We start from the raw sequence: 12,607 nt of genomic DNA on the forward strand, positions 1-12,607 counted from the left end.
ATAGTAAAAAGATGTATTGTTAGAGAACAAGGACCCTTCCCCAGATTATAGTTTGCCATTTTTTTATGGTTATAAGTTTTTGCCTTTTTTTTTCCTACTACTTTTTCGAGCACATAAATTGGAGACAAGTTATTTGGCTAAGACATTCTAGACCTTGCATTAGTTTTTCCAGAATTACAGTAGTGATGGGTTGATATATAAGTCTAGTGGATTTCTTACTCATATTTGTGCCTTTTTATTAAATGTATCAATTCATATATCTATAGCTCATATTAAAAATAAAAACCTCCTTTTGAGTAAAGCAAACAATATGCATAATACATTAGTGTGAGCATAAATGGGGGGAAATTAAAATGTTGCATAATTTAATTTGGAAAAAACAGTCTACACATTATGCACATTTTTATTTTTCCAGCACCAATTTCATAAACTTTGGGGCAAATGTGTATAACCTGGAACAGAGAGTCTCTAGGGGAGGAAGGGAAAGGAATTTTTCTTTTTTGCCATTAAGCAATTGTGGGTGCAAAGCAGCCCTCCTTTTACACAAAGAAGGGAATGGCATTAGCAATTATGTTTACTCAGGTTTGGTACAGGGATCCTGTTTGGTAATGATTAATTCTTTGTGAAAATGAGGTTAAACTCTTCTGTCAAATCTGCAAAAAATATGAATATACAGTTTACTGTCAGTCTTCTAATTAGAAGCTACTGTCATCTAATCAGATGCTAAATAGTATGGGAAAGTCACACAGTTAAAGCCCACCGAAAACAACCTCAAGAAAGCACCTGTGTAAGCAAGAACAAAGGAAGGACTGTAAGTGTTTCCGAAGCCCTCCTATTTCACATGGCTGACTTCCTCCTCTCCAGCCCCACTTGGGATGCATTTTCATCCCCATTGTAAAGATGTTTCTTGTAGTAAGAGACACAAGGAACTGCTGACATTTTTACAACAGTCCACATTTGCATTCAGAGATACAGTGTATGAAAGTCTGGAATTACTTCTATTGCACTGTGCAAGAAGGTAAATTGCTTCTCCCAGGTTTTACACAGCAGTTACCCCCTTCGAAGTCATTTCTGCCTGGGCAGCGTTTCCACAGGGCACCGTGGGAGCTCCTCAGGCAGCAGCTAAGGGGGGGAAGGAGCTCCACCTCCTGCTGAGCGGTGCTTAAAGGAGAATTTGGACCCAGTCAGCATGTGGCTACACCTTGAGCCGTCAAAGGGCAGTGATCCAAGCGACAGGTCCCCCAACAATATACTCAGGTAACATCTGCATTTGTAATGGAGTAGAGAATTTTGCAGTTCTGCCCTTACAACTTGGATATTTTTAAAATTAAGGGTTCAGAGATCTGCGTATATATTCCCATGCCTCTTGCTCACTGCCTGATGGTTTGTTTGTTTTTTACACATGTATCTGGTAACCCTAGGTGTATTTTCAACATGCTGAACTCTGAAACACCTGTCTCAAATGTTCACAAAGAACAGTATCAAATGCAGCGGATGAAGTGTTTCAGGAAAAAGAGCAGCAAAAAAATCCCCTTTCAAAACATTTCTAAAATCTCAAGGCTCTTCTACGAACCGATCCTTCCTTACTCCTGTATTCTGCCTTCCACCCTGGGAGAACCCAGAGCACATTACACATATATACATCTCTTCAACCATCACTGAAACATAGCTACATTCCACTAAAATTTGGCAGCTGTTAAACCACACACAAGTATACACAATAGTCAGATTAGTCCCCCCTCTCCGAGTTATGACATCAAAGTGTGATGGTGGGGAAGGGATTTCAGATGTAGCACTGGTGATTCAACATAATTTGTTCAGGTTGCTTTGTCTAATCTCCAGTGCTGGTGACAAATAAATTAGGAACATGAATACTAAGAAACAGGTGGGCAGGATCTCTAGTATCAGAGTACTCTATACCAGTTGTAGGACACTGGTTGTACCTTTTTGATCAATTTCTCATTTTTGTTGCACTTAAAAAATTAAACTAATAATTAACTTCCTAATTACCCAGTATCAGGAAACTTTGCTCTTTTGTAAATGTACACCAAATTTAGAAAAACTGAAGTGCATGTGAGCAAAGCGGCATTGTGTTAATATTTCTTAGAGAAGCAAATACCATTTAGTTCACAGAACACCAAAAAAGACTGTAGAGCTCTCTCAGAGTTCTTCCTACAGGCTAGGGAGAGTAATTTATATCGTTATTTGAATCTATTAAAAGGGATTTCATAAATCAGTTACAAGACACAGCTGAAAAGAATACGGTATTCCTGTTTTCATTTTAGGGCTTTAATAAGTGCCTATACACCATTGCTGACAGAGCCAGAAGATTCTACTGTCACTCAAACAAGTTAATTTAACAGAAGACAATGAAAAAATATATTCCAAAAGCGCAAACATAAACTTACCTGGTCTACTACCATGCAGTTTGCATATACTTCATCACTTCCATTCAGCGTGGCAGAAAGTCTGGCTGCTGCAAAGAATGTAGGTGGAGTTTTGAATTTCTTGAGAACATCAAGGGTAGAATGTCGCTGTTCTAGAAAAAAGAAATTGTGGAAAATATGCAATTATTTGTCATACCATTTTCATATATATCTATCTATATCTAGATAGATAGATAGGTATAGATACACACACACATGTATATAAAAATACACACACACAGAGCATAACAAAAATGATAAAGTTTAACCATTAAGTACCAAAACTTAGGATTACAATTTGGTAATATTTGTCTGGCCACTCAGAAACCTGCAAATTTCCTAATTGCCTAATATTTCCCATGTGTTTCTAGAAGCCAACAGTTGACAAGCCTCTAAAAGGTACATCATAATGACACATACAACTTAAAAAGTTTTCCTTTATCTTGGCTAGGAATGCCTTCTATTTTCCCCCTGTGCTAGAACTTTGTAAAGATCTGTAGTGGCTGAAGTATAGCTGTACTCAACAGGATTAAGACTTACGGGCTGGGATGAACTATTCATGATTATGGTCTACAAGTTATAAATATCTAATTTCTGATACATTTTGTGAACAGAATACAGTTCAACTGGAGTCAAACAATTGCCTTCCTAAGGCATTATGTCTTCTGGCAGAAACATAATAAAATATTAATTTCACCTTCATTTGTTGCTGGGTTTTGTTTTAAAAACAGTTTTCCACTTTAGTGTTTTACTACACTGCTACCAGTAAAGTAGAAAATTCTTTTTAAAACAAAAAACAGCAAAAAAGTGAGAAGTATACAAATAAAATGCCATTTATAGTGCCATTACAGGGTGACAGAAATCAATTAAGATTTGACCTGTGACCAGGATGCTACGGATGAAGGCTGTATCTGACCTGTTTTTTCTTCTGAAATGATAAATTATCTGCTTCAACAATAACCATTATGAAAGTTTGAGACTTAGTTTTCAATAGTGTGTTCCTGACTCCAGATATCACGAAGAGTTGCATGGGCTGACTGTATTTGATGGCATTGACTAGCAGAAAACCTAGCCAAGTGCTACAGCAACACTTTTAGTCTGTCCTGTAGGCACGCTTCTCTTAAAGCTGCTTATGAGCATGAAGCGTACACACCAATCCATGACTTGAGCTGGTAGTCAAGGCCTCATAATATCTTCTGACTGTAGAATTAAAAAGCTGTTAAGGAGCAAAATTTCACAAATTGGAAACCAGTCCAGTTCTAGACTGTGTGAAAACAGGCAGCTTAAAAAAATAAATCACAGATGTAATAAGTGTATTTTTCTTAATTTTAAAGTGCTGTAAGTCAAGCATTTCCGTTGGAAGTGAACTGAGATACACTAGCATAAAAATGATTCAATAGAGAAGAATATCAGACCCAGTAAAACATCTCAGTTCAAAATTTTCAGCAAACTGAACTCCAGCTCGTCTGTTATTGAAAATTATGCAACAATTCCTTCTTGGTTTGTACCAAGTATAATTTATTTTCTGCAATGTTGGAAAGGAAAAGATACCACTAAAGACTTTCATTCCCCAAGCTATATTCATAAGACAAAAGAACTGCATTTGGAAGTTGCCCATGGCCATCAGATTGCAAGAAATGATACTGTGAAGAAACAGCACGGATTAGCAACTACACTTGTCAAGATCTGGTGCATTCATTTCTTTAAAAAACTCCTAGATCACTGCCAAAATTGCAATGCTATACTACAGTTTTCATTTCATTTTAAGATGTTATCTCATAAATCCCAAGAACAGAAAGCTCTACACCTATGGAAAACTGGAAATTCCCATTTAAAAATGGTACACTATGAATTATTTAGTTTCTAATCCTGACAGGCCTTGTGGGCTCTCATACCATTAAAAACTTCCTTATATATCTCATTTTACTTTTCCTTCCTGCATGAATTTTAACATGATTTTAGTGAGTGTGCCATCTTAAGAATTGCTAAAGCTACAAACCATTTCCTTATGTTTGCCAAGATCTTGAAGCCTTTATTTACAAATAGTATAAGCCATTGTTTTCTACAGCAGTTCATCAGACATTGGCAGCTAAAATCATATGGGAAATGTGATTTGGCAAAACAGGCAGTACTTTTTTGTGGCAAGCAAAGTTTTCTGACTGCTGGTCTTAAACCAACAACCAGGAAGAAAAAAATTTCAGGCTCTACATAGCTTCTTGTATACTTACTACCTTCCCCAGCATGCTCTTCCTCCAGTACACAAACCTACTGAGTATAACTATCAAGGACAATATTCTGCTCCAAAGCTAGGCTGAGCAAGGTTTAACATGCACCCTTGAGAAACAGCCCACGCAGGGCCTGTTGAATCATGGTGTAAATCAGAGCCGACTCCTACTGAGCCAGTTTCCTGACTTAAGCAACTGTCCCCATTGCTGGGGTCTCTACAGTGAGGTAAGGGACTGGGCTATGACTTGCACGTCCTGAGCCAAAAACAACAACAATCATCCTATTACATTTTCATTTATATAGCAGCTTGTAATACCACATTTTACATGATTTTAAAACTTTATAAAAGAGGAACAACCTGGTACAAACTTCCAAAGAAGGCTGTTGCAGATAAAACAGGATATATCAAAATACGTCATTATCCGCAGTACTTTCAGTCACTGAATTTTTATCCATAATCTCTATCACTGGTAAATACTATCTATTTTTCTGGCGATGTTCCAGTCAGTTTGTTGTTAAAGGTGAGATCTCTAGATATTCACGAGGGCTTTGAATGAGAAGACAAAAGCCAGCAGGTTCCTTCGGGCTGTGTGATGCCATGAGGTGCCCCTGCTCCACCAGGAACAGGACTGCTCCTTCCTCTCACTCCCCCCTCCCCAGATTTCATACATGCGTGAAGGGTCAGCTACCTCAAATTTTGTAATAAGAAAAGTATTTCAAGACTTTGCTGAATGCAGGGGAGAGCATTATTAATTACACATTGACCGTGCTAGTAACTTATTTCTACTGCAAAAGCCAGCATAGTTTAAAAAGTGACAAAACTGTAGCAAATGTCCACATTATGCGCTGAATTCCTGCAGGCCCCCTACTTGCCTCCCGCCTGCTGTGCAAGCAGTTACAAGCCATCCTAGTCAGGCAGGCACCAAGAGCAGCACTTCTACCAGTTTAAAATGCAAGCAGATAATAGCCCTCTGCACCAGGTGCCACTATTAATATACAGAAAGTCTCTTCTTGCCTAAAAGATTAGGAGTATCTAGTAAATGCATTCTGAAACAAAACAGCTCAAAAATCCTCCCTGCCCATTCAAAGTGGCTATTCTCATTGCACATGCAAGACTTCAGCACAGTATATGGAAAGGCAGGTAAAATGTGTACAGCTCTTGCACCAGACACCATTATAGTGCCAGAGGCACGAACTTACCCCATGGATGATGTGATGTTTCTGCCTCTGACTTGCACTGGGCTTTTACTGAACAGCATCTACCTTTTCTTCTAGCAGGGAATTCAAGAGGGCAAAAATTCCTGTGGAGTCGCACAACTAGCTCTCCCTGAGAGCCGCTCTCAGGCATGCTAATACTATCTACTCACAGGCTACACCGTCCTCTTTTGGGCCCTGGGCACCAGCGCTGGAGTTGTGCCTTTCTTCTTGGTGCAGCTGACACCTGGCACCCAGGCAGAGCTTCTGTCACCCTCCTCTTCCTGTCCATCAACACCCAACTGGGCAAACTGGCATCTCTTGTGACAGTGGAAGTGTCCTAAACCATTTTATCTGTCTGAAAGGCGTCAGTACTGGACTGTAAGGTGTTTACTGAGAAAAATTTTGATGCAGATACAACACAGAAGTATTCACTCAGCCTTCTGGTACTGAAATACATGGCAAGCACAGCTCACCAGCCTGCTCCTACTGCCAAAGCTGAAGGCTCTCAGGCTCTATACTGTACCAAGGCCACAGAAAAAGAGTACAATAAAGGCATGTCTCCTTTAACAGAGCATGTGGATCTCTGGCATCTGCCTGGTAAACAGACAGGAAAGGTGTATGTTATTTAAACATAGGTGAAAAAAAGCCACAGTGCTGGGAAGAATAATCTCCAAACATGGATAAAAGACCTTGACCAATGAATACTAGGCACGAGCTCTCTGCATCTTCTGTCATGTTGTCATCAAAGTTACACAGCAAAAGCTGCACATTTTACCAAGCACAAAAGCTTATAATAATACTTTAAAAAAAACACATGATCATCATAACAATAATTTAAAACATGCTTTATGTTGGCATAAGAAAATGTACAGCCTTGAATGACCCATTCTGGAAAACAACAAGAACATAATACTGATGTTTTTCCACAAAAATCAAAACTTGTATCATTTTATGAGAGGACACATAGTAAAAGAGAAGTGAAATACATCAGTGTGACCAAACTGAGAGCCCGGAAAGAAATTACAAATTCCTTTGTCCAGATACAATGAATAGTTTTCAGACAGTTCATCGCAGTTACCCCCAGCAATCTGAACAGGGGTTAATGTATAACTGGAAGTAAGCACCAAAGCTATGAAGTAGGAGAAGAAATGCAGACAACTAAACACATGGGTCACACAGGACTACTAAAATACTCTTCTAAATCCACAGATGGTCATCTGAATTTGGGGAAAGAATTCCACAAGTTCCTGGCAAGGCACTGACCAAAGTGACATACACATCTGTAGATGTGGACAGTATGACCATTTTCAACTGAGCATCTGCATTGCTAACTCATGAATCTTAGCCCTCCATTCATTCCGTGCAACTACTCATGAGATTAAAGTTAGGCAAATACATAAGAACACCACTACACTGAGAGTAAAGTAAGGGAAGCCTTAAAGTACTGTTGTCATAAAGCCCAACACTTAACTGACCTAAATCTCTGGAGTGGAAACCAAAGCACTAAGTTTTCTATGTATTGAGAGAATCAGGCACCCGGATGCTGGAAATCATGCCCAGGATGTTCAAAATGTGCTCCTAAAGTAGCCATTAAGAAACACTGAGGAGAAAGGCAGTCCTTAAGCATCACCTTTGGTCTTTGTCACTTAAACCCGGACTGCAAGAAGTGCCCCCTTCCAACATGGGATTCATGGCTCTGAACTCACTCCCTGAAGCAGGCACCTTAGCTGTTTCCAATAAATAAATGAATACACAAACAAAAATAAGTCAGTGTCTCATTTTACACTAAGCGCAACAGATAAGTACTTTCCCAAGATATGGGATGCTTGATTTCAATTCTCATCTCTGCCTGAGAGGCTTCAGAGTGCAAGTCTCACCTCCCAGGACTGCGGGACAGACTTGCCAGACAGATGCTCTCAGAACCCATGAGATTGTTACAGCCTGCAGAAAAGTCTCTAAGAGTTGCTGGTTTGGAGAAAGTAAGACTGTGAGCCCAAGGATTACGAATGTATCTGAGGGGAGAGGAGGAGAGAGCTGTCTTCTGGCCAATTCACATTAAACAACAAAATAAATACCCTCAAGGATCTTGCAGTAGGGATCAAAACTTAGACCCCTCTCCAGTCCAATCACTAAGCCGGAGTCAAACTCACATTCTCTGTTAAGCCTAATTAATCTTTAATTATGCCATGTACACACATGCTTAACGCAGGGGGCAGGAGGAGTCTGCTGCTTGGCAATATGTGGAGGCTGACGGCGGAGGCGTGCAGCCTGCACTCGCTGCCTGCTGCCCTGGCCCCAGCAGTTCACTGGGAAGGCAGGGGCTGAATCACCCCATTCAGTGAAGACTGAGAGGTCTCTGAGCATGGACAAAAACTGAACTTCGTGCATCAGGAAATTTCAATCTTGAAAACACTGGTGCATACGGCCCAAGGCAGGGCCTGAGAATTTCTGCTTTGGACTTACCCACCTGAGGTCTGCATAGCTCCCCATTGCATTTACCCCTGCCTCCCAGGAGGAGCATTGCCAAACGCGTACACCAGACTACAAAACAAACAGCATGCTGGCTGGGGGGAGAAGGGAGGAGGCTGACAATTCATTGCCCACATCAGCTGGAGCACACAATGCATGATACATAACAAAGAGTCCGTGATTTTAGGGGTGGGGAGGAGAGTGCTACACTGATTCCTGCCAGCCTCTAACATCCTCTTGTTCACTGAGAGTTGAACTCCTACATCAGAGAGGTACCCTGCCCCACCTGTGCACCAGCAACAACTGCATGACTGGAAAAAAACAGGTCATGTTCTGCCTGGGGAGGAAGCCACAAAGGCAGCATTCCCCAAGCGAGGCAGGGAGCAGGGCGCAGGTCCGGTGTCCTCTTGCAGAGCCACTTCTCCCACCCAGCGAGGAGCCAGGATTTCAATGCTCCAAGCACAAATGAACCCTTGGCATTTATCCACCAAAAAATTCCGGGAGCACATGCACCCAGAGTGTCTTCTTGCTCTAACTACCCCACATAAATGGTCATCTGTACATAAAAGCAGCATGTGTTGGTATACCGCTAACGGTTATGGGAAATAAGTTGCAATACTAACATATAAAACACCAGATGTGTACACAGCACTATACAGCAGGCGAAGTATAAAAAAGATAATGCTGTCTAAAGGTAAAATAAAGAACAACAGAAGTGCCATGGAGGATGGGTGCACAGCTAAAACATTTACAAATAAAATGAGTTCTCACGAGATATAGAAAGAACACACACCACAACTTGCAACACATTTCACCTTCTTTACAAATTGTATACGCAGTCGCACACATTACAGAAACTCCTATGCTCTTGGGAAATAATGGGTTAATGACTAAATCCCAGGAATAAAAGTAAAAATCTCAGAAGACATTCTGCAGGTTAAAATGTGCATTTTGTACACATTTTCATTTTAAAATTTAAGGTCAAAATCTCAGCCCGGGTAATCAGCATAATTCTCCTGGACTATTGACCTTAATGACACTGATGGATGCTATTTCTCTTATTTATTTTTTCCCCTTCTGAAACACAAAAAGCAATTTTATGAAAGGAATAAGCAATTATACTTTTTCCATTCTATGTCTTCATTTCTTTGCTTCTGTCTGAATGCAGCAAAAATTATGGCCTCATTAAAGCTTTCAATGATAATTCTTCCTAACATAAACTTGTTGGTCAGTGCCTTTAAACCTCCTTAAAACACACTTTATCATATTGACAATAATTATAATGCTTACCTCCCAAGGACTTCTCCACAAAGGAGGACTACATCTAACTGCACAAGGATCTGTGTAAAGAGAGCAACTGACCTGTCATCTCTTTCTTTTACAGAAAGGGAAAGATTTTCCTCTTCATTCTGATAAGATTTTTGTATATAACTAAAATTTTTCTTGTTCACTGTTGAGACATATTTAAATTACAAATTTCCCCTTGAATGAAAACAACTGTAACTAGCAAAACTTTCTGTAGCAGCTGCAGTGCTGTTCTGCAAGCTCCTAGGGTGTCAGAACTGCTTTCACTACAGCAAAAGTAACACATACAACCAGAAGAAAAAATCCCTGAGAGAATAAAGAAATAGAAATAATGTTAAAGAACTATATATAGTTTGGAGAAAACACTTTCTTCTTACTTAATAAATTCTAATACCATTATTTACAAAAGTATAACTAACAGCTAAGTAGACTTTTGATAAAGAGGAAGAAAATCTACCTCATTAGATTTGTGTATAGCCACCTGCACACAACCAGACAATGAAAAGGAGGCAGAGCTATTAAGCAAGAGTCATTTAAAAGAAGACAGCTTTCTCTACCTTGTCTGGATGCCCTTCTTCGAATCCTCATTTTAGGTAAGGAAGGCCAAGAGTAATTAAAAGGTGAGTCAGAGTCTGAGTCCATTTTTTTGCTAAGTAAGACAGAGCAGATTCTCAAAGTTGCACTTCGTTGTTCTCAATAGCAAGTCAAGTCTAAGAGCGATGTAAAATAAAGGAATGGACAAAGAAGGATTGAATTGCCCACTAAACACAGGGGAGGGAGAAGCTCCAAATGTTTGCTCTCTTCAGGCATCCAGGCATGTAGACAGATCAGGCTGCAAATATTAAGGCAAAGCAAGGAGGTTGAAGTATGAGAGCTTCGAGTGTAGCTGTTGCATCGTGGTCCAGAGCTATTTGAAAGGTCACTGTGTGCCAATGAATCATTAACTCACCTTCCATTTTGATGTAAATGAAAACAATAGGAACTGAGCAAGGAATGAGAAAATATGTCTCAAAAGTAAACAAACGATTGCAGGCTTTTTCAAAGCTTTGTTTCCATGTTAAAATAGGGATATACAAGGACTCTCAGATTGAAGCTAGGCAAAATGCTGATGTTATAGAAGCCAAAGATTAACAAACAGTACCAAGGAACACTTATCAATCTGCTGGACCCTGTAATACTGTAAAGCAATACTTTCCCTCTCCGTGTTTACAACTTTGGCAGACTTTGGGATGTTGCAGCTGGAAAAGCACTGATAACCCACTCAAAAGTCTGTAGCTTCCATCTTTCTGACTCAAATGAGCTTAAAGCTTAAGTGTTATAGAGAAAGATTATGCTGTCATTAGAAGAGCTCTCTTTTGAATAATATTTAGTCTGAATAGTATTTTCTCCCTCACACAGTCACCAAGTTAGACAGTGAATCATAAGAATTTTGTAGAGTTGGCACCTTTACAGCACTGGTCTAACCTCATAGCAATGCACAATACAGCTAGTGACTAATTTACAACAAATCCTCCATTCTTATACAGTCTCCCTGAACAACTCGTAGGCAATTAGTATTCAGTAGAAACTCATTATCCCTTCCCCCAACACTACACAAACTACAATTTTTAAACAGGCTCAAATGTGGCTATACAAGAGCTAATACAAAAATAACATGTCCAGTGTTTCTTAACCAACTCTACCAAACATTTCTTTTTGTTACCCCACAATGTATGTGCCTCTGTTTTCCACATAAAGGAGGAAAGGGAATGTGGATCAGCTTAAATGTCAGTTTTTGGAAGATGATGACATTTGAGCTTGTTAACATTCTTTACTTCACTTCAATTATTTTTCAGCCTGCTGAGGTCTGCAGCGCTACTTCTGTATTATGTTTCAAGTGACTCCTCAGTCCACACATTTCAGTGAGAGATAACAATGTATTTGTCAAAAGAAAATAATGCAATTCAAATGCAAATTTAATTCAAAACCCATTATACAAATATCTATCAGGTTTTTAGGGATAAAATAATTATTATACAAGCACTTCATAAAGTGCACACATTACATAAAACATAGTTGAAACAGATCATTGTTCTGCCTTTGCCTTAACTGAAGTTCTGCCAGCTTTGTTAGGCCTGAAAAGAATAATTTGCCCCAGACGCTAGAAGCTTTAGACTTTCACTTTAAATATTAGACACTCCCACAGACTTTGTATGATTTATATATATAATTAACAACCCCAGGGAATTACAACAGACAATGGATGACTGAAAATACAGAGAGGATATAAATCCATGGTTTAAGCATCCACTTCAAAATATCTCCACTCCCTGGAATGTCAAGTTCAAATTGCACTGATAAATCCCCTGGATATACTGGAATGTGGGAACTGACGTGTCCTTTCACACCTGCACTCCATCCAGAGCATTCGCTAACCCCAGTCGTGGCCGCACTTTAAGAGAAAAGGAAAAGACAGAGCATATTTGTTGGATAACTTATTCACTTAGGAAATGTCTTCCCAACTGCCCAGACACAAAAGACTTCCCCTGAACAAAGCAGTATTCCCTCATGTAATCAAGTGTGCTCCCACTACCAACCCGCACTCCAAGTCCTAATTTCAGGCATACAAGAGGGCAGAGTTCCTCAGGTGAACTGCAGTTTACATTTAAAGAGCACTGTATTTCTTACACTGGCTTTAAAATCTCTCACCTTTCTATTTCACTAATTATTCCTTTGTTCTCTTTTCTATGAGAAATGGTAAATTTTGCTTACATCTGTGATATCTCCCTTTGTGCATCCTTTCTCTAAATTAACCAGTTCTGACTTTTTTTACCTATCCTTCAATCAAAAAAAGTACACTTAGTCACTTCCATTGGTCTTCCTGGACTTTTATTTAATCCAGGATGGGATGACTAGAACTGAAGAAAGCACTCATAATGAGGACATACAGCTGATGTATTTAATAGCGTTAAAATATTTTACATGCTGAGACATTTACTTTTCTG

General features: G+C 39.5%; 1 protein-coding gene across 1 annotated transcript in view; it reads right to left on the bottom strand.

The window, feature by feature from the left end:
• Nucleotides 1–10,265, bottom strand: part of ARHGEF28 (Rho guanine nucleotide exchange factor 28) — a 61,353-nt gene extending 51,088 nt beyond the window's left edge. The window contains exons 1-2 of the mRNA XM_026057424.1: nucleotides 10,181–10,265; nucleotides 2,409–2,539 (exon numbers count right to left, since the gene is read on the bottom strand). Of these exons, the coding sequence (XP_025913209.1) occupies nucleotides 2,409–2,539; nucleotides 10,181–10,265 (216 nt within the window). The remainder of the gene's footprint in view (nucleotides 1–2,408; nucleotides 2,540–10,180) is intronic.
• Nucleotides 10,266–12,607: the final 2,342 nt, after the last annotated feature.

Source organism: Apteryx rowi, unplaced genomic scaffold (genome assembly GCF_003343035.1).
Source record: "Apteryx rowi isolate R43461 unplaced genomic scaffold, aptRow1 scaffold_139, whole genome shotgun sequence".
Classification (NCBI taxonomy): domain Eukaryota; kingdom Metazoa; phylum Chordata; class Aves; order Apterygiformes; family Apterygidae; genus Apteryx; species Apteryx rowi.